Raw genomic sequence first — 22,583 nt, 5'->3', positions numbered from 1 at the left:
GGGAAATATTTCTGCTGTAGAGAAAGATGTAAACATGATTGCCATGGTTTCATTTTCATTTCCTAGAAACGAGGGTTATCAACTATCATCTTTTCTTCCCCCCCAAGGAAGGGCTCAAGCCAGAGGCTCTCATATTCTCTACTACCTCCCATCCTGGACGTCATTTCCCAGGCGGGCTAGAGGTTTGCCTGTCCTTGCTCTCTACTCTGTCTGCATTTCCCTGGGCAAGGACAGTTCTCTGCAGTGTTCCTGTGCTGGGGGCTGCAGGGAGCAATTCATCAGACTGCATTTTCTGCTCACTTAGTGGAAACTTTCAGATCTGAGCTCTGACCAGAAACATCTTTTCTCTTTTGACTGGTAAGTGAGCAAATTCTCTGTACTTGAAGTGATGGGATGCTGGCCTTTTGCTTGGCGGCCTGAAGGGCAGAGCTGGCTGGTGGAGAGCTGAGACTTGGTGCGGAAGACCTGGTCATCCTTCTCAGGTGGCCAAGAGAGTGAGTGACAAGCTGAGAACTGCCCGGGGCTAGGGCAACGCTGATGGGAACATGCAGAGCAACTGGATTCCGGATAGACTTGGGGAGGTCACAGGATTGTAGATATGAGATAAGAGAGAAAGACAATTATGTGGATGACCCCATGCGCAAACAAAGGGTGGCACTGACATTACCTGGAAGGGAGAAGACGACAGAAGGAAAGGGATAGGGACTTGAGTTAGGTTTGGCCTTGTTCAGTTATTAAAGATCATCCTAGACACACAAGTGGGAGATGTTGTGTAAGCAGTGGGATATTTGTGAGTGAGGTTAGGGAAGACTTCAGCACCTTCAGCACAGAGGTGGTACTGGACAACATGGGACAGGGTAAGAAAACCTAAATGGTGACTGTGTGTGGACCAGCATCAGGACTGAGCCTGTTTTAGGAGAGGAAATAATCTTCTACTCTTGTGAGTGCGTTGGGCTGCTCTCATAACTAAGATGACATGAGACAGATTAATATGAGGAAAAAACAAATTTAATTTTGTATGTTCAGGGACTCCATACTATATAGCACACAGACATTCAGGCAGTTGGTGCTTATATGCCATTTGGATTTCAGGAGAAAGGTAGGAGCCTAGGACTTCAAAGGGGAAAATCAATTTTAGAAAGATGGAAAAACAAATGTTTGGTAAATGTTTGCCATGCCAGGCAGAAAGCAATGGGAAACAAAGAAGACCTTGATCAAATGGGCCTTGCTAAGTTTCCCCAAGTCTACTCTACTTAGCTCATACTCTGTAGCTATCTCTGGTGATAGCTCTTCTTTCTAGAATAGGCCCTTTATCTAAATTCTTTAGGGCTGTTAAGGGGAAGGTAAAAGCTCTTCTTGAGTCTTTGGTTTCTTAAAATTAATTATTCTAAATAACCCTAAGGCCAAGGAGACACATTTGGGGCAGCATATTTTGTTCCCTTACAACACAGACACACCCAATCTTAGATCTCAGTTTGCGGTGGGGAGGTGCAAACAAAACAAGTTTGGTCAGCCACAGTTTTTAAACTGCTTTAGTGTAAAAAAATAATTTGGGGGCAGAAAAGCTTTTCCTCTACCCTTCTAGGTTCTTGTAGCTGGTCTAAGAATTAAATTGACATGAGATAGATCAACAGGGGGGAAAAAAAAAGCAAATACAATTACTATACATAGGTAAGGGGGGGTGGCTCTAGAAGAATATGAGACTCAGAGGCAATCAGGCAATAAGAATGTATTCATTCTGAGCAAAGTTGGTGGGTTTAGGGGTCTAGTACTTCAAAGGTGAGGAAGACAATTCACATAGTAACGGGAAGAGCAAAAGTTTGGTACACAAGTAGTTGTCTTCCCATTTAGAGACAGCAGGACACAGAGAAGAATGTGAGCAAATAGGCCTTGGTAAATTTCCCAGCCTACTATGCCCAGCTCATATTGGTTTTAGTTACCTCTGGTGATAGCTCCTGTCTTGGAGGAAGCCCCCTATCTAAATGCTTTTAAGCAGTTAGTTCAGTTCAGTTCAGTCACTGAGTCATGTCCAGCTCTTTGCGACCCCATGAATCACAGCACGCCAGGCCTCCCTGTCCATCACCAACTCCCGGAGTTTATCCAAACCCATGTCCGTCGAGTCGCTGATGCCATCCAGTCATCTCATCCTCTGTCGTCCCCTTCTACTCCTGCCCCTAGTCCTTCCCAGCATCAGGGTCTTTTCCAATGAGTCAACTCTTCGCATGAGGTGGCCAAAGTATTAGAGTTTCAGCTTCAGCATCAGTCCTTCCAATGAACACCCAGGACTGATCTCCTTTAGGATGGACTGGTTGGATCTCCTTGCAGTCCAAGGGACTCTTAAGAGTCTTCTCCAACACCACAGTTCAAAAGTATCAATTCTTCGGTGCTTAGCTTTCTTCACAGTCCAACTCTCACATCCATACACGACTACTGGAAAAACCATAGCCTGGACTAGATGGACCTTTGTTGGCAAAGTAATGTCTCTGCTTTTTAATATGCTGTCCAGGTTGGTCATAACTTTCCTTCCAAGGAGTAAGAGGGGGAGGTAAAAAAGAAAGCTTCCTGAGCATTCTGTTTCTGAAAAATAAACAACCTAAAATAATCCTAATACCAGAGAAACATTTTAGGGTGATAATTTTGCTCCCCTACACTGGTCATTCATCTTATTTTTCTTTCACTTTGAAACAGAATGTCTTCTCATTGCTCAAAGTTCCTTCCTTTGTAGCCCTTAAAAGTCACATGTTTTTAAAACATTTAAATGCCCTGCTTCCAAGCTAAGATCCCTGATGCTAGTGTCATCCCCTCAGTCAGCTCCTATTCTTATAATGGGGTCAGTGGGAGAAAGAGAGAGGAGAAGCTGCCTCTTTTCCTCTCCCTGAAGCAATTGCCTCAGCTGGAGGAGGGACTGAACCAGGGCAGGTGTGATTTCAACTCTATAACCATCTGGAGATTGTTTATTAGACTGTTTGGAATTTTGTCTACCTGATTGGGACCAGGAGACAGGATATTTTCTGAGCCACTCCTTGCCTCTGCAAACCAGGAGCTGTGTACCTTGCCTCTGAATTTCAGAGACCCTATTGATGTCCAGATATACCTGCCTCCCCCTGAACATATTATGCCCAAAGGAGACGAAAATATTAGAAGTCTAGCCATGTCAGTCACCACAGAACCCTTACCACTGCCACCGAAAATCTTGGTAAGCATTTGCAGGGTAATTCACAGACCCCACCCATTTCCTACTTGAGCAACTGCTTTTATAGTTAAACCGCTTGCAGAGGGTTTTCTGAATAAAATGAGGCTGAAAACTGCTGGTCCACACCACAGCCTGAGGGCTCTAAGCGACTCTTTTTATGCCCATTCTCTATGGAGTCCGCTCCCAAGGCCAAAGGTGGGAAGCCTTACACAAATGCTGCAGAAGTAGAGCCCAGAATCAAGGTCATCTCCCAAACTGACTGATCCCCATGCATCCATGGCCGAAATCCCCTCTGATCCTTACAGGCCAATTTCCTGACCACAAATTAGGCAAAATGCCCAGCCCAGGACTCACTCTCTAGCACCCTAACCAATCACCTAATGCCACCCTTCCAGCGTTATTTTTCTTTGTCTTGTGGCCATAAAAATAGGCTACTAACCCACGAAAAGTGTCAGTTCTCCCTTGAGCCTGCCTGCTGTTCTAACGGTGTCCCATTGTCTCCCTTGTCTGTCAGGAGGTCAGCCTGCTGTGCTCACAGCACCCACATTACCTCTCTTGTTCTTTCTTTCTTTCTTTTTTTAATAAAAGAGAACACCCCTGCTGCCGGACCATAGCTGAAATGCACAGCTGCAAATCCCAGACAAGAAATGGTAGTCCCATGGTTGCTGAATTTGTGGTCTGAATCAGAAGATTTAATTCTAAATAAAACATACTTCTATGTCATTTGGAAGCAGGCATCCAGAGTAACTTTCTTTTTTAAATTAATTTATCTATTTTTAATTGGAGGGTAATTGCCTTACAATATTATATCGATTTCTGCGATACATCAACATGGATCAGCCATAGGTATACATATATCCCCACTCCCTTAAGCCACCCTCCCGCCTCCCACCCAATCCCACCCTTCTAGATTGTCACAGAGCACCAGGTTTGAACTCCCTGCATCATACATCAAATTCCCACTGGTAATCTTTTTCACATATGGTAAAGTATATGTTTTAATGCTACTCGCTTAATTTGTCCCACCCTCTCCTTCCCCCACTGTGTCCACAAGTCTGTTCTCTATGTCTGTGTCTCCACTGCTGCCCTGCAAACAGGTTCATCAGTACTCTCTTTCTAGATTTCATATATACACATTAATATACAATGTTTGTTTTTCTCTTTCTCACCTACTTCACTCTGTATTATTATACAGGCTCTAGGTTCATTCACACATTAGAACTGACTTCTAAGGAGTTCCTTTTTAAAATGAGTTCCTCTTTAAAATGAGTTCCTCTTTATGGCTGATTACTCAGCCATAAAAATGGCGGCAGGGGGTATGGAGAAGAGGGAACTCTCTTGCACTGTTGGTGAGAATGTAAATGGACACAACCGCTATGGAGAACAGTATGAAGATTCCTTAAAACAAATAGGAATAAAACTATCATGCATGCGTGTTAAGTTGCTTCGGTTATGTTTCACTTTTTGCAACCCTATGGACTGTAGCCTGCCAGGCTCCTCTGTCCATGGGATTCTCCAGGCAAGAATCCTGGAGTGCATTGCCATGCCCTCCTCCAGGGGATCTTTCCAACCCAGGGACTGAACCTGCATCTCTTATGTCTCTGTGTTGGCAGGCAGGTTCTTTACCATTAGCACCAGCTGGGAAGCCCCATAAACTACCATATGACCCCAAAATCCCACTACTGGGCCTATACTTTGAGGAAATCATAACTGAAAAAGACACATGTACCAACGTTCATTGCAACACCATTTACAATAGCTAGGACATGGAAGCAACCTAAATGCCCACCAACAGATGAATGGATAAAGAAGTTGTGGTACATATATACAGTGCTCGTTGTTCTTAATAAACTCACTTCCTTCTGCAATACTCTGTGTCTGGAAATTCTTTTCCAGCCCACACTCAGACTGACGCAACATTCTTCCCTTCTCTCTAGTTCCCTGCTTTTCTTACCTGAATCCGTGAGCCTAGTCTGGTCTAAAATGGAGGCCTGGCACTCAGCCTCATGGTCCACACTCCAGCCTGCCCAGTTCTGGTTGTTGAGGGATGACATTTAAGCATCTTAGGGGTTAAGTGTTTGCCGTCCATTGAGTTGGTGATGCCATCCAACCATCGCATCCTCTGTCGTCCACTTCTTCTCCTGCCTTCAATCTTTCCCAGCATCAGGGTCTTTTCAAATGAGTCAGCTCTTCCCATCCTGTGGCCAAAGTATTGGAGTTTCAGCTTCACCATCGGTCCTTCCAATGAATATTCACGACTGATTTCCTTTAGGATGTACTGGTTGGATCTCCTTACAGTCCAAGGGACTCTCAAGAGTCTTCTCCAACACCACAGTTCAAAAGCATCAATTCTTCAGTACTCAGCTTTCTTTATGGTCCAAGTCTCACATCTATACATGACTACTGGAAAAAGCATAGCTTTGACTAGATGGACCTTTGTTGGCAAAGTAATGTCTCTGCTTTTTAATATGCTGCTTAGGTTGGTCATAGCTTTTCTTCCAAGGAGCAAGTGTCTTTTAATTTCATGGCTGCAGTCACCATCTGCAGTGATCTTGGAGTCCCAAGAAAATAAAGTCTCTCACTGTTTCCATTGTTTCCTCATCTATTTGCCATGAAGTGATGGGACCGGAGGCCATGATCTTCGTTTTTTGAATGTTTAGTTTTAAGCCAGTTTTTCCACTCTCCTCTTTCACATTCATCAAGAGGCTCTTTAGTTCTTCTTCACTTTCTGCCATAAGGATGGTGTCACCTGCATATCTGAGGCTATTGTCATTTCTCCCGGCATTCTTGATTCTAGTTTGTGGTTCATCTAGCCTGTTATTTTGCGTGATGTACTCTGCATATAAGTTAAATAAGCAGGGTGATAATATACAGCCTTGACGTACTCCCTTCCCAAGATCATATGGTAGCTCTATTGTTAGTTTATTAAGGAAACTCCACACCATTCGTCTTAGTGGCTGTAACAGTTTATATTCACACCCGTAGTATAGGAGGGTTCCCTTTTCTCCATACACTCCCCAGCATTTATTGTTTGTGGATTTTTTGATGATGACCCTTCTGACTGGTGTGAGGTGATACCTCATTGTAGTTTTGATCTCTATTTCTCTTGTTTAGTGATGCTGAGCATATTTTCATGTTCTTTTTACCCATCTGTATGCCTTTCTTAGAGAAATGTTTCTTTAGAAAGCCTGCCAGATACTATGAAACTCTTTGAAGAAAATATAGGAAGAACACTCTTTGATATAAAAGGTATTCTACTTTTTTTCCTATTGTTTTTTCTATTGTTTTTACTAAATTCTGTTTATATATTTTAAACTCAACATCATGTTACTAAAACATAGTGTTTATTAACCTATGTATAACAATGGATCATTCTTTTCAGTGCTGTAGAACTCAATTTATTTATCCATTCTCTGTCAATATGAAGACTGCTGTTAGGAACACTTTTTACATCTCACCTGTACTTTTATGCACACTGACTCCTCGGTACCATCTTAGGAGTGGAAATGCTGGGTCACAAAGTATGTGAATGTACAATTTTATCAAATTTATCCATACTGTTTGTTCAAGGTTTCAGAGACCCTAATACTCAGTGTTGTCAAACTTTTTAAATTTTCCAGCTGAATTCATATGCAATGTCATCTCATTGTGCACAGATGTGCATCTGCCTCATTACGAAGGAGGTTGTTAAAGTTTCTGTGTGCTTACTGATCACATCTGTTTTTTTTCTTTTCTTTTCTTTTTCTGAGAAAGACCTCTTTATTCCTCTCCTCCACTTCCATACTAGATTGTCTTGCTTTTTAGTGTTTCTACCATTTTAAAAATATCTTCTTTGCATTGATTTTTAGTCTAATACATTTGTGCAAATATCTTCTCCATGTGTCTAAAGAAATTTCTACCCCCCTCAAGCATTTCTTTTCATGAAAAGAAGCTTTTCATTTTAATGTAGTCTAAAGCACCTCATTTGTCAATCTTTTTTATACAGCTATCATCTAGGTATCTTGTTTAAGAAACTCTTTTACCCTAAGATCAGTTATATTTTCTTCTAGAGTTTTCCATTTGAAATTTCAGTCTTTACTCTCCTTCTAGAGTTGATTATCAATAGTGATAGAAGGAGAGAATCGGCAACATTCTCCATATGGATCACCAGGATAACCAATTTGTCCAGCTCCATTACTACACAGTACCTTCTTTACTCACTGACATGCCGTATGTGTCTCCTATTAAACACAATTCCACACATGTTTGAATCAAACATAAGGATCAGTGTTGTGTTTTGAGGGTCAGTTGGTTTATCTCTATGCTGGCACTGAAGTACAGTATAAAATATGTTTTGTTTATTTTCATGATGTATAAAATATACTGAAAATATACCATACGTGGTATGGAAGTTCCTCCCATTTTTTTCACAAAATGTGAGTTCTAAAATATCAACCACATCTTCCTGTTGCTGTTCAGTCACTAAGTCGTGTCTGACCCTTTGCAACCCCATGGACTGCAGCATGACTGGCTCTTCCATCCTCCACTATCTCCCAGAGTTTGCTCAAATTCTTCCTGAGAGAGACGCTTAGGTGAGAGGCCTCCTGACGTCCCCATTTGGGCCTCATTCCCCAGGGAGTGCAGAGACTTGTTAATCCTTGTTCTTTACAGTGAGCACAGAAGCACACTCTGATTGCATTTCCTGGTAAAAACAGTTCTGGGAAGTGTTCCCGTGCAGCATCTGCTGTTTTAATGGAAACATTTGGATCTGCTCTCTGTCATAGGAAATCTGTTTTCTCTATAGAGCTGGTGAGTAAGCATGCTGTATATCTGCAGTGGCCAATTCTGGCTTTGTGCTTGAAGGGCTGAGGGCAGGAGTGGCTGGTAGAGAGCTGAAATTCCATCCAGAAGTTCGTGCCAAACTCTTTGGAAAACAGATAACCCTGGTGTTTAAAGATGCCTTTTCTTCTTCTCCTTTTTTTTTTTTTTGAGTTCTACCAGTTTATTGCTACCAACCCGTCTCCCTCCACCCTCATGCTCAGTCATGTAACCCCATGGACTGCAGCCCACCAGGCTCTTCTGTCCATGGACTTTTCCAGGCAAGAATACTGGACGCGTTGCCATTTCCTTCTCCATCTTCTTCTCCTTTTTTTAAATTGAGAAAGTTGTAAGAAAATTTGGAACAAGAGAATGTTCACTGCTTTCACCAATGGTAAATTATGTAATGTTTGATGCACATTGAGAGTTTTTTGATTGTAGCCTTATTACCATAGAGCTATTTAAATCTTTCTGAGTTTTGATAATTAAGAGAAATGAAAAGTAATTCTTTCCTTCGCCATTTTCTTAATCCATGCAGGCTATGATAAAATACCACAGACTGGGTTCCTTCTAAGAAAAAAATCTATTTCTCTTATTTTTGGAGAATTGGAAGCCAAGATCAAGGCAACTGTAGATTAGGTGTCTGATGAGAGCACACTTCCTAGGTGGGTGCCTTTTCCTGTAAAGTCATGTGGCAGAAGTGTTAAGCTAGATCTCTGAGGTCTCTTTTATGAGGGCACTAAGCCATTCGTGATGGCTCTGCCTGCATGACCCAGGCAACTTGCAAGGGTCCATTTACTAATACAATCACTTTGAGCGTTAATTTCACCTGTGAAGTTATGAGACCAGCAGACATATATGAAATCTGTCTGTTGTGGTTCAATAGACTTCCCACCCTCTCCTTAGAAAACAGCATTCTTGTCTCACTTTGACATTCATTTCAGTATTCTTGAACTATAATTGTATCTCTTCCTGGGTATTCATTCAACTAGCAGTAACATCTGCTCACTTCCTTCATTAGTCATTCGTTAATAAAATCCTTAACATGTATTTATTTCATACTTGAGAATCATGATTTTCCTTATTTTTTTAAGATTGTCCTTGCTCGATATGTAGGATGGGAGTGGAGAGCATTCAGCACACCCCTACTGGACAGAGCCCACTGGTAATTCCTGAGACAACCTTCTGTGTATAAATATTTCTTAAATCACACTTTCTTGATATAACCTTCCTTGCTCATAATAAATGATAGGAGATTCCATTGATGCAATATTAATAACTTCTTTAAATTACCTCAGTTTAAGCAGATACCCATGTGTCAAAACTGGGTTGAACTGGGTAGGGAAAATTAGAGCTCTTATTTACTTCCTCTACAACTTCTTGTTACACATTTTATATTCTACCCATATTGGTCCATGAAGTGAGGTAAATAGATATTAAGCTCCCACTGAGCAGCTATACCACAATGACTGTGTTTTTGGTTGTTCTCCAAGATATATGGGAAACAGATTTTATAACACATGTTATAGAACATATATCCTGGTGGTCACCACGTGGTGGACTTGTCTCTGCTTCCTGCCTCTCCCACAAGCTAGGTCCCGTCCTGATTTGCTGCAGGTTATTGGAAATGAGGTCCTTCTGGAAGCCTTCTGTGCTCACTAACGTCTTGACCTAAGTGATTCTTCCTGCAGAATGGAAAGGTGCTGGTCTCTGTATTCAGGGGTCATGATAGTACAGACTGTCTATATTAGTTTCCCCTTGCTGTGTAACAAATTAATTCTATTATAGTTCTGGAGGTGAGCAGTCAAAATGAATCATAAGGAGCTACAATCAAAGTGTCAGCTGCTGCCGCTGCTAAGTCACATCAGTCATGTCCGACTCTGTGCGACCCCATAGACGGCAGCCCACCAGGCTCCCCTGTCCCTGGGATTCTCCAGGCAAGAATACTGGAGTGGGTTGCCATTTCCTTCTCCAGTGCACGAAAGTGAAAAGTGAAAGTGAAAGTGAAGTCATGTCCGACTCTTTGCTACCCCATGGACTGTAGCCCACCAGGCTCCTCCGTCCATGGGATTCTCCAGGCAAGAGTACTGTAGTGGGTTGCCATTGCCTTCTCCAAAAGTGTCAGCAGGGCCTGTTCTATCTGGAGGCTCCAGGAGATAATCCATTTTCTTGTCTACTCCAGCCTCTAGAAGTTGCCTGACATTCCTTGGCTTGCCTTTCCTCCACCTTCCTAGATCTTCACTCCACCTTCTGCTCTATTATCCTATCTTCTTTTCAGCATTTGTCCATGCCTCCATCTTGCCTGTGATTATATTTAGCCCACTTGGATAAGCCAAGATAATCTTTTCATTTGAGCATCATTAACTTAATTACCTTCAAAAACTACTGAATACACTAAGCCTTTATTCTTGTCCTCAAAGTTTTAGATGATATTTTTACCTGCAATAATCAAACATGGACAGGTTAAGCATTAGGCTTTGTCTAGCAGTGGAATTAAAAACTAATGTCAAGTAAAAAGTGCTTTTTGCTATGTAAAGTAGCACACTCCCAAGTTATGGAGTTCACAATGTGCACATCTTAGGAACCATTATTCTGTCTTCCACACTGTCCTGACTCTTTCAACATATAAATTATCAGCATAGAAAACAGGCAGTGTCTTCTGCAGTGGTGGAAACAAAAGCCATCAAGAGATACTACTCAGCCATAAAAGAAGAAAGAACAAATGCAATTTTCAGCAACATGGATGGACCTAGATATTACCACATTAAGTGACCTAAGTCAGAAAGAGAAAGATGAACATCATATGATATTACTTATACATGGAATCTAAAATATGATACACATGAACTTATTTACAAAACAGTAACAAACTCACAGACATAGAAAACAAGCTTATGCTTACCAAAGTGGGAAGAGAGGAGAGGGATAAATTAGAAGTTTGCGATTAGCTGACATAAGCTATTAATTGCTATTGTTGTTCAGTCGCTAAGTTGTGTTCAACTCTTTGCAACCCCATGGACTGTAGCCCCCCCAGGCTCATCTGTCCATAGGATTTTCCTGGCAAGAATACTGGAGTGGGTTGCCATTTACTCCTCTAGGAGTTCTTCTTGACTCAGAGACAGAACCCATGTCTCCCGTGTCTCCTGAATTGGCAGGCAGAGTCTTTACAACTGAGCCACCTAGAAATCCATATGTATGTAAGTGGATCATTTTGCTGTACACCAGAAACTAACACAGTGTTATAAATCAACTATACTTCAATAAAATAAATCATCAGGGAAAATAAATTAACTGTAGAGACATGAGTCTGCATGAGAGATGGGACTAGTCTGTGAAGACCAGTGTGTTTTCTCAGCTGACTCTGTCTGTTCTGTTGCTTCATTCACCTTATCTCCTTATTCTCTGTTCTTTTCCAGATTATTCAGTTAACTGCCATGGATCCACTCCTGTTATACTTCATTATAAAAAATGATGCTGAGCAATTGGCCTCAAAGTTTATGTCTGACTACAAAACATTACTCAGTAAAGTGGGGGGGATCCTCCCTAAGGAAACCCTTAAACGTATTCAAAATCACTTTCAGAATAGGCAACTGAAAGAGGCGGCTGATGAGATTCAGAGATCACTTCAGAGAGCTGAGAATGCTATCCTGAATGTGGCTGTGATTGGACAATCTGGTTCTGGCAAGTCCACTTTCATCAATGTCTTGCGAGGAATTGGTCATGAAGAGGCTGGATCTGCTTCTGTTGGAGTCGTGCCAACCACCACAAAGAAAACTCCCTATCAACATCCAAAGCTTCCCAACGTGACCTTCTGGGACCTGCCTGGAACTGGGACCCCCAAATCCCTTCCAGACTCTTATCAAGAAGTAGTGGGAGATGATAACTATGACTTTTTCATCATTATTTCTTCCTCACGGTTTAGCTCAAACGATGCTTTGCTCGCCCAGAAAATTCAGGAGAAGGGAAAAAATTTCTACTATGTTAGAACCAAGGTGGATAGTGATTTATATAATGAAAAGACAAGCAAACCCAGATCTTTCAAAGAGGAGACAGTTCTTCAGCAGATCCGAGATGACTGCCTGATCAATCTCAGAAAAATTGTATCTGAGCCGACTGTCTTCCTGGTGTCCAGCTTCAAGCCGAAGAAGTTTGATTTCCTAAAACTGCAGGAGATACTGCTGAAGGATGTCCCTGCTGACAAGCGCTACACCACTCTCCTCTTGTTGCCAAATTTGTCTGAGTCTTTCATTGAGTTGAAGAGAGCTATAATCAAGGAGAAGCTCTGGCTGGAAGCCTTCAAGGCAGCCCTTTTGGGCTTCATCCCCTTGAAGGCTTTCTCCTGTTGCTGTCAATTGCCTGAACACAAGAGGTGCTTGGAACGTTATCGAAGCTCTTTTGGTTTGGATGAGCAGTCGCTCAATAAGATTGCCCAGAACCTGGGCACATCTGTGCAAGAGATCAAGAGCCTCATGAAATCCATAGATTTCAACTCACTTGTGGAGGATGACAGTGTAAGAGCAGACGTCATGAAGTGTGTTGAAGTCATTTTATCATTTACTGGACTCCCGTCTTCTGTTTTCCAGTTTTGCAAAGTCTACTTTCTACATTTGAAATTCATCAATACGGTGGCGGAAGATGCTAAAAGAGTCTTGGCTAAGATTGAGGATATGAACTCTGCCGGGATGTAGTAGAGACGGGTGGAATTGCCTATGTGAATAACAAGTGAACCTCACATGTTGTGTTCTCTGAGTGGGTCGAGATCTTCTACATACCACCAAAGCCAATGCTTCCCAATTTGAAAATATTTTCTCTCTGTTAGAGTAAGGCCATTGCTCCACACTGATACTTTACTGCTCTACAAGGGGATTTGACTATAGCCTGTTTACTGCACTCTCTGAGCTGTTTTCCTTGAATCATGATAGAAATGTACCATGTAACTTTCATTAATCTTCCAGTGTTATGAAGTAGTTTTCTTTTGCATGATTTATTCGGATAATAAAATTTTGGCAACAATGAGGATGACTGTTATCCATTGGATTTTTATTAATTGTGATCCCCTGTTATCATTATCATCACTAGGACATTATCATCTCAATGTCCTCCTCATGAAAATGAGGGAAAACACACACATTTGGGAACATAGTCAAGTGAAGAGTTTAGAGAATGACATAGGAGAAATAGTTGAGAGAGGATTAGAGAAAGGGTATAGAATGTCATATTTTCAGATATTCCTGAGGATTAGGGGGAAGGAAACCAACTCAGGGTTTGTATTTCCAGAAGTTTTTCAACACTGTGTTAACAAGACAATATGAGGGACAAGAGATATGAAAGAGTAAAAATGAATTAGGAAGGAAAGCAAAGAATAAGTGAACTGGCAGAAGAGAGAAAATGAGTGCATTTTTCACTCACCAAATTTTATATCAAACTTCTGAAATATGACCTAGCGCACATCAACATCACCTATCTCGGTCTTAGGGATTCTCATTCCTGATGTTATAGTAATTGTAATCATATATGTGACTTTTCTTCCTTCTTCCATCACTGGTATAGGATAGACCCTGTACTGAGCAAGAGATGTACATGGTAGAAGTCATCCCTCAAATTCCCATATTCTGGAGGTCCTCTCAGAGGGTGGAGGGCACTGAGATGTGGAAGAGGGCATGAGTAGCCCGCTATCACTTTACTCCTCCATGCTCCCCCACTGCCCAGGAGAGGACGCAGTCAGTGGGGGATGAAGGAGATCAGTGTGTGTGCTGCCTCATATTCAATAGATATGTGAAATGTTAAAAGGGAAGGAGCTTGTGACCTTCTGTCATGGATGCATTGATTTTAAAAATTCTTTTGTTCCTCAATTCTTAATGCACATCCCTGTGCAGTATTTACACTCTCAGAATACAGTCTGTCAACTTGCTCCTAAAGCTCATCTGTCCCTATAAAGAGCATGGATATTGAGGAAATCCTCCTTCTACCTCTACCTCATCTTGTCAATCAGATGTGGCCAACACAGGGACTCAAACGGTCTTCTCCTTCTCCAGAAGTTATGACTTTCCAAGGTCCCTGGACCTTTTTGCTCCATTTCGGTGGCTTTCCAACAAGATCGCAAAGGACAGATCAAATGTATCGTGTGTGGGTCCCTGTGGAAACACCCTTGCTACAAAACAGGAGTTATCAAATATTTACATCTGTGATTTTTGTTTTCAAAGTTCTCTCTTCCCAGATGAGACAGGCAGGGTTAATGAATCTTTCCATCTGGGAAGAAAGAACTCAGGAGGAGGAAAGTAGAGAGGCAGTTCCAGTGCTCTGGTTTGATCGACATGGTCCAAGGGCGACAGGGAAGTTTCATACACCTAACACAGCATTCAGAAGGGACTGAATAATTTCACAAGCAGAGCAAACTGGGGAATTGGGAGGTGGCTGAGAAGAAGAAGGTAAGTCTCAGGGTCTGGTGGGAGGGGACAGAACTTTGAGATGTCTCTAAACTGAGATCTGTGAGTCCACCTATCAATGTGTATAAGCATCAGGCTCTTATAAGCGCAGCATCTGAGGTCCCTCCAGACTCTGTCAGAGGAGGCTTCTGTAGCTCCTTCAGGAGATTGTATGATAGCTGACCACATTTTAAGCATTAGGTAGACTGTCTCATTTGGTAGCCTTCAGCCCATAGCCAGACATACCACATCAGTGTACCATACACTTCCTTGGTCCCCCTATGTCTTACTCTGTGATACAAAACTCCTTTCATGAAAGCCAGAAGGCTGGTATTGGTGAGAAAGGAAAGAGGCCTTCTTCCTCTAATCCCTGCAGCTCAGTGTTACTGGCTGAGAAATTCTTTCAGTCATCTTAAAATCTGGGTCAATGGTAAAACAGTTCCCGTCCTGACTTCTGTCCCAAATCACTGACTGAAAGAAAGAAGGTGAAAGTGGCTCAGTCATGTCCATCTCCTTGCGACCCCATGGAGTGTCCATGGAATTCTCCAGGCCAGAATACTGGAGTGTGTAGCCTTTCCCTTCTCCAGGGGATCTTCCCAACCCAGGGATCGAACCCAGGTCTCCCGCATTGCAGATGAATTCTTTACCAGCTGAACCACAAGGGAAGCCCAAGAACACTGGAGTGGGTAGCCTATCCCTTCTCCAGGGGATCTTCCCGATCCAGGAATCAAACTGGAGTCTCCTGCATTGCAGGCAGATTCTTTACCAACTGAGCTATCAGGGAAGCCCAAATCACTGACTAATAGATGACAAATTTTTTTCCCCTTTTTATACAGTTCATGGGGTCCTCATGGTTAGTATAGTGGAGTGGTTTGCCATTCCCTCCTATAGTGGATCACATTGTGTCAGAACTCTCCACTATGACCCATCCATTTTGGGTAGCCCTACATGGCATGGCTCATAGCGTCACTGAGTTATTCAAGCCCCTTCACCATGACAAGGCAGTGATCCACGAAGGGGAAGCCTGGTGTGATACAGTCCATGGGATCGCGAAGAGTCAGACGCAACTTGGCGACTGAACAACAGATAACAAATTGGTTCTGTCCACTAGGGCAATTTTGAAAAAGGTTTTGTGAAAGATACTGCTCCTTGGACCTTGAGCACAGAAACGACATACACCTATAAGTTGGAACAGTGTTCCCAGTTGAGGAAATATGCTAATGCTAAGCTTGTGAACTTATATGTTTATTTAACATATATGCAGAGTACATTGGGAGAAACGCTGGGCTGGAAGAAACACAAGCTGGAATCAAGATTGCTGGGAGAAATATCAATAACCTCAGATATGCAGATGACACCACCCTTATGGCAGAAAGCGAAGAAGAACTAAAGAGCCTCTTGATGAAAGTGAAAGAGGAGAGTGAAAAAGTTGGCTTAAAACACAACATTCAGAAAACTAAGATCATGGCATCCGGTCCCGTCACTTCATGGCAAATAGATGGGGAAACAGTGGAAACAGTGTCAGACTCTATTTTTTGGGGCTCCAAAATCACTGCAGATGGTGACTGCAGCCATGAAATTAAAAGACGCTTACTCCTTGGAAGAAAAGTTATGACCAATCTAGACAGCATATTAAAAAGCAGAGACATGACTTTGTCAACAAAGGTCCGTCTAGTCAAAGCTATGGTTTTTCCAGTGGTCATGTATGGATGTGCGAGTTGGCCTATAAAGAAAGCTGAGCGCTGAAGAATTGGTGATTTTGAACTGTGGTGTTGGAGAAGACTCTTGAGAGTCTCTTGGACTGCAAGGAGATCAAACCAGTCCATCCTAAAGGAGATCAGTCCTGGGTGTTCATTGGAAGGACTGATGTTGAAGCTGAAACTCCAATACTATGGCCACCTGATGCGAAGCACTGACTCACTTGAAAAGACCCTGATGCTGGCAAAGATTGAGGGCAGGAGTAGAAGGGGACGACAGAGGATGAGATGGCTGGATGGCATCACCGACTCAATGGCCATGGGTTTTGGTGGACTCCGGGAGTTGGTGATGGGCCATGGAGGCCTGGTGTGCTGCGGTTCGTGGGGTCACAAAGAGTCGGATACGACTGAGCGACTGAACTGAACTGAACCGAACCGTCTTTGGGGCTGAAAATGCCTCTCGCCTTCCAGCTCTGGCTGTTGCCTGCCTGCCTCTCTGCCTCCGGCTGGGGTACGGGCCCGTCCGCAGCCAGCTAGCTCTCTTTGGTATTCTCTCGATCCTTTGTTCTGTGAGCTGGCCTGCCTATGCCTTAGGTTAGAGCTTTTCGTGGGAAAGTTCTCTCTCTCTCTCTCTCTCTCTCTCTCTCTCTCTCTCTCTCTCTCTCTCTGGCTATCCCATTGTTTGGGTTGCTATATCACGTTAGCTCCTTCAGATTGTCCTCAGGACATTCAGGCCTGGTCCTTACCCTAAGCATGCAACCCGTGCCTCCCCCGCTCGCTGGTGGCAGAAGCTAGCATCTGGGCTATTTCTCCGCTGGGAGTTTGTGGTTAAGGCACGTATTCTGTGGATTTTTTTTTTTTTCTCTCCCAGTTATGTTGCCCTCTGAGATTCCAAAACTCCCCATAGACCCGCTGGTGAGAGGGTTTCCTGGTGTTTGGAAACTTCTTCTCCTTCACAACTCCCTCCCCAGGATGGGTTTCCATCCCTAACTCTTTTGTCTCTTTTTGTCTTTTATATTTTGTCCTACCACCTTTTGAAGAGAATGGGCTGCCTTTCTGGGTGCCTGATGTCCCCTGCCAGCGTTTAGAAGTTGTTTTGTGGAAGTTGCTCAGCATTCAAATGATCTTTTGATGAATTTGTGGGGGAGAAAGTGGTCTCCCCATCCTATTCCTCCATCATTTTAGGATTGCGCCCCCCAAAACCTGAGTTTTTTTAAGGAAATATTTCAAATCACACTGACTATCACCTGGCTACATTTTTATAAGGTAGTTATTAAGTCTACAGAGAGTTAATAAGTACCAGAAGGTTTTATTGTCAGGCAGTTTTGTGGAAACATGGAAATGATAATTACTCTAATACAATTTTAACTGTTTTATCTTTTTATCTACTAATGTCTTGGGAAAGCTAATTGTTAGGAAGGTGGATAAGGAGTCTGGGGTCCTCAAGAAGGAAGAGGTCCAGGGCACTAGAGGAGAAATGAGTCCAGGGCTCTTAAGGAGGAGAAAAGGACAAATGGTGTTTTTCTACATTCATTCCTCTTCAGTTCAGTTCATTCTCTCAGTTGTGTCCAACTCTTTGTGACCCCATGGACTGCAGCATGCCAGGCCTCCCTGTCCATCACCAACTCCCGGAGTTTAGTCAAACAACTCATGTCCATTGAGTCGGTGATGCCATCCAACCATTTCATCCTCTGTCATCCCTTTCTCCTTCTACCTTCAACCTTTCCCAGCATCAGGGTCTTTTCAAATGAGTCAGTTCTTCCCATCAGGTGGCCAAAGTATTGGAGTTTCAGCTTCACCATCAGTCCTTCCAATGAATATTCAGGACTGATTTCCTTTGGCTTAAAGCTCAACGTTCAGAAAACTAAGATCATGGCATCTGGTCCCATCACTTTGTGGCAAATAGATGGGGAAACAGTGGAAACAGTGTCAGACTTTAATTTTTTGGGCTCCAAAATCACTGCTGATGGTGACTGCAGCCATGAAATTAAAAGATGCTTACTCCTTGGAAGGAAGGTGATGGCCAACCTAGGTAGCATATTTAAAAGCAGAGATATTACTTTGCCAACAAAAGTCTGTCTAGTCAAGCTATGGTTTTTCCAGTGGTCATGTATGGATGTGAGAGTTGGATGGTGAAGAAAGCTGAGCACCTCAGAATTGATGCTTTTGAACTGTGGTGCTGGAGAAGACTCTTGAGAGTCCCTTGGACTGCAAGGAGATCCAATCAATCCATCCTAAAAGAGATCAGTCCTCGGTGTTCATTGGAAGGACTGATGTTGAAGCTGAAACTCCAATACTTTGGCCACCTCATGCAAAGAGTTGACTCATTGGAAAAGACCCTAATGCTGGGTAGGATTGGGGGCAGGAGGAGAAGGGGACGACAGAGGATGAGATGGTTGGATGGCATCACCAACTCAATGGACATGGGTTTGGGTAGACTCTGGGAGTTGGTGATGGACAGAGAGGCCTGGCGTGCTGCAATTCATGGGGTCTCAAAGAGTCGGTCACGACTGAGCGACTGAAGTGAACTGAACTGATTTCCTTTAGGATGGACTGTTTGGATCTCCTTGCAGTCCAAGGGACTCTCAAGAGTCTTCTCTAACACCACAGTTCAAAAGCATCAATTCTTCGGCATTCAGCTTTCTTTATAGGCCAACTCTCACATCCATACATGACTACTGGAAAAACCACAGCTTTGACTAGACGGACCTTTGTTGGCAAAGCAATGTCTCTGCTTTTTAATATGCTGTCTGGGTTGGTCATAACTTTTCTTCCAAGGAGTAAGCGTCTTTTAATTTCATGGCTGCAGTCACCATCTGCAGTGATTTTGGAGCCCCTCAAAATAAAGTCTGTCATTGTTTCCATTGTTTCCCCATCTATTTGCCATGAAGTGATGGGACCAGATGCCATGATCTTAGTTTTGTGAATGTTGAGTTTTAAGTCAGCTTTTTCACTCTCCTCTTTCACTTTCATCAAGATGCTCTTTAGTTCTGCTTCACTTTCTGCCATAAAGGTGGTGTCATCTGCATATCTCGGAGAAGGCAATGGCAACCCACTCCAGTGCTCTTGCCTGGGATGGGGGAGCCTGGTGGGCTGCAGTCTATGGCGTTGCACAGAGTCGGACACGACTGAAATAACTTAGCAGCAGCAGCAGTAGTCCCTCTGCTATTATGGTTCCATCTCTTGGAGGTGAGGAGAGGTTTTTGTTCATATTTGGTCTTGATTGGAAGTGTCACGATTTCAGTGCATGATGGCAAATTCTTATCTGCAAAGCTACTTCTGTTGTAATGAGGGCATAATGAGCAGCAAGTTATAGTCTGTTGCTAGAGATTCCCACCTTTCTGCCTCTTTTGTCTGCCTCTAGGACCCTTGTCACCACAAGATGTGTGGTTTCTTGCCACCTGGCCCACGGTCCCCCTTTTCTCTGCTCATATCTAGCTATCTGCTGGCTCTAACACTTAGAAAGCACTTGCTTACACACTTGCCACTTTCTCTACACCAGCTGCCACCCCTGTTGCACCTACAGCACCAGGAGACCAGCTAGAAGCAGACACTTAACAACGCAAGAAAGGAAGTTCTGCTTTCCCAAGTTTTGCCTCATTTGCACCACCTGGAAAACATGACAGAGGGTCCAGGAAGGTCCAGTGGAGAAAAGGGGTCTTGGGTGAACCCTTAGAGTAGTAGTGCCTCCTCTACTCCATCCTGGGCTCAAGCTCCTCTGACCAGCAGCTAGTTTCCATGGCTCTCTCTAAAATTCCACTCTGTCAACACCTGTTCCTAGGTCTCCAGGACATCCCTGTCTGGAAGATTCTTTCCCAGTGATGATGAATCTGTCCCTAGAATGCCATTCCCAAACTAGCCTGGCTATTCCCTGACCCTCCTCCTCCTCCCAGGTATAACTTAACCTCAGTTAGGTTTCCCAGGTCACCTCTATTTTATCGTCTCCTGAGGGTTTACAGCACTGCCCGCACTAGGGGTGTGGTGAGGGTGGAGAATTGAGGAGCTGAAAGCAATTCGAGATCAGTTAGTGGCTCCTGAGAAGGGGCCATCTCTCGGGGAAGGAACCTGGATTGGCCGCTGTCCTCTGCTTCCGCTTGTCCAAACCCTCCTAGTGTGGCTTTTGTTCCCCTCCCTGTCTCATTTCCTTCTGAGCCTATTTTATGTGCAGCAAGATGTCGAGGGATGTGGAGCCCTGTGTGAGTACCCAGGATCCCTACTTCCCAAAGAAGCCCTAAAGCCTAGCTCTTCTACTAGTGACATGACAGACCTCTTCTTGTGCAGCCCTGTGTATACCCACCTTTTCCAGTCCCAGCCAGCCCTTCACCCATGTCACTGTCCACTCTCCTGCCTCACAAAGAGATTTAGTATTCTCATTGCAGAGACTATTGTCCAAGTTACACAGTTAACAAGGACCAACCCAGAGCTGGATCCCAGGGCTTCTTAGCCCGTGAAGGGTGGGAGTGTGGTGGCAAGATCACTAGGTTTTCCCTTCAGATTTTCAGGGACACTATGTGTGTTCTGGAACCTCACAGCCTGTCTTCCGACCCAGCTCATCTGCTTCCCAGCTCTGTGATCATGAGCAGAAGACTAACCTCTCTGTGTCTCTGTGTCCTCATCTCTAAAGTGGGGATCCTGCAAAAGGCTTGAACCAGTGAAGTCAGGACAACTCAGGTCTTTCATGACCTAGAGACAGGAACTTCTTCCCCTCCCAGGATCCCACTCTCTGCTGTTCTTGCCATGTGGTATCACAGGCTCACCCCAGAATCCCTGGGTACAGTGCCTTCATGTGCCTGGAGGACCTAATGGTCACCTAGACTGACACTGAGCATTGGAAAGTGGAGTCACGCTGGTTCCAAGACGGCCTGCATATCATGATGGGCTACATCAAGGAGAGCCAGGGTGAGTGATTCAGGAAACAGCACATCATCACCCTGTAAAGACCACAGACCTGAGGTCCATGACTTCTCATCTCATCCAGCAGGTCAAGGGGCAGCAAGACATCCCCTGCTTGGCTGACCAGTGCTGGTATCCTAGGGAGGAATAGGCTGTCAAGGTTGGAGTGGGGGAACCAGCCCTGAAGTAGGACAATTCACATAGAAGCACTGTGTGGAGGGGAGAATCATAAAACAGACTCAGAGAGCTTCCAGTTATCCATGTTGAATGTACCAAAAAGCACAAATACAAATTGCAGACCCTGAAAGGGTCTTCAGGCTTTATTTTCTACATTTTAACATTTATTTTGCATGTTAAATATACATAAAACCTTTTCACACAGTAAATATTCTCATTAATAATAAAATTTGAATAGTGACAATGTGTTTGAATATGCATCATTATTTTTGCTTTTTTTAATTAATTAATATTTTTTTGGCTGTGCTGGGTTTTCGTTGCTGTGCAGGCTTTCTGTAGTAGTGGCAAGCAGGGCTTCATTATGGTGCTTCTTATTGCAGTGGCTTCTCTTCTGTGTAGCTCAGTCAGTAAAGCATCTGCCTGCAATGAGGGAGACCTGGGTTCAATTCCTGGGTCAGGAAGATCCCCTGGAGAAGAGAATGGCAACCCACTCCAGTATTCTTGCTTGGATAATCCCATGGACAGAGGAGTCTGGCGGGCTACAGTTCACGGGATCCCAAGAGTTGGACATGACTTAGCGCTTTCTTTCTTTTCTCTGCTGCAGAACACAGGCTCTAGGAGCTCATGCTCAATAATTGTGGCACATGGGGTTAGTTGCCCTGAGGCTTGTGAAATCTTCCTGGACCAGGGATCGAACCCATGTCCCCTGCATTGGCAGGTGGATTCTTAACCACTGGACCACCAGGGAAGTCTCTTCTGGTTTTATTTTTAAATTTTTACTGGAGTATAATTGATTTATAATATTGTGTTTCAGGTGTACAGCAAAGTGAATCAGTTATATGTATACATATATCCACTCTTATTTTTTTTAAGATTACGTTCCTGTATAGGTCATTAAGAGTACTGAGTGGAATTCCTTGTGCTATACAGCAGGTTCTTATTAGTTATCTATCATTTACATAGTAGTGTGTATGTCAGTCTCAATCTCCCAATTTATCCCTTCCCCACCCATCATCCCCTAGCAACCATAAGTTTGTTTTCTACATCAGTGTCTCTATTTCTATTTGTAAATAAGTTCATTTGTACCTGAAAGGATCCTCAGGCTTTGAGCAGAAAGCCAGTCTTGTGAGGCAGCCTCCCTGGGTTCTTACACCTCATCCCACCTCCTGCCCCAGAGAAACCATAATAAGGCTGGAGCCTCCCAGGGCCATGTTCTCCAGCTCACGGTCAGATTCTAGATCCTGGCTGATGGCAACATCCAAGGGCTTTGCCAGTTTGTGAAGGACTACTGCATCACTTAAAGATTAACTTAGAGATCAATATCTGCCATGTCACTCTCATTACCAAATACAATTGGGAGGTGATACGGCCACTGAGAAGCAAAGTCTGGACTGGAGCATG

At 43.5% G+C, this 22,583-nt stretch overlaps 1 protein-coding gene across 1 annotated transcript; it reads left to right on the top strand.

Annotated features, from left to right (window-relative positions):
- The first annotated feature begins 212 nt into the window (after positions 1 to 212).
- On the top strand, positions 213 to 13,006 carry LOC145510574 (interferon-gamma-inducible GTPase 10-like). Its single transcript, XM_081502177.1, has 2 exons — positions 213 to 357; positions 11,407 to 13,006. Exon 2 carries the CDS (start codon positions 11,425 to 11,427, stop codon positions 12,676 to 12,678), a length of 1,254 nt encoding a protein of 417 aa, XP_081358303.1. The 5' UTR covers positions 213 to 357; positions 11,407 to 11,424; the 3' UTR covers positions 12,679 to 13,006.
- The last annotated feature ends 9,577 nt before the right edge of the window (positions 13,007 to 22,583 follow it).

The sequence above is a fragment of the Giraffa tippelskirchi genome, chromosome 6 (assembly GCF_054371585.1).
Source record: "Giraffa tippelskirchi isolate mGirTip1 chromosome 6, T2T-mGirTip1v1.2.pri, whole genome shotgun sequence".
Lineage (NCBI taxonomy): Eukaryota > Metazoa > Chordata > Mammalia > Artiodactyla > Giraffidae > Giraffa > Giraffa tippelskirchi.
Note: the sequence above shows the minus strand (reverse complement) of the source record. Positions and strands in the feature narration are given on the sequence as shown.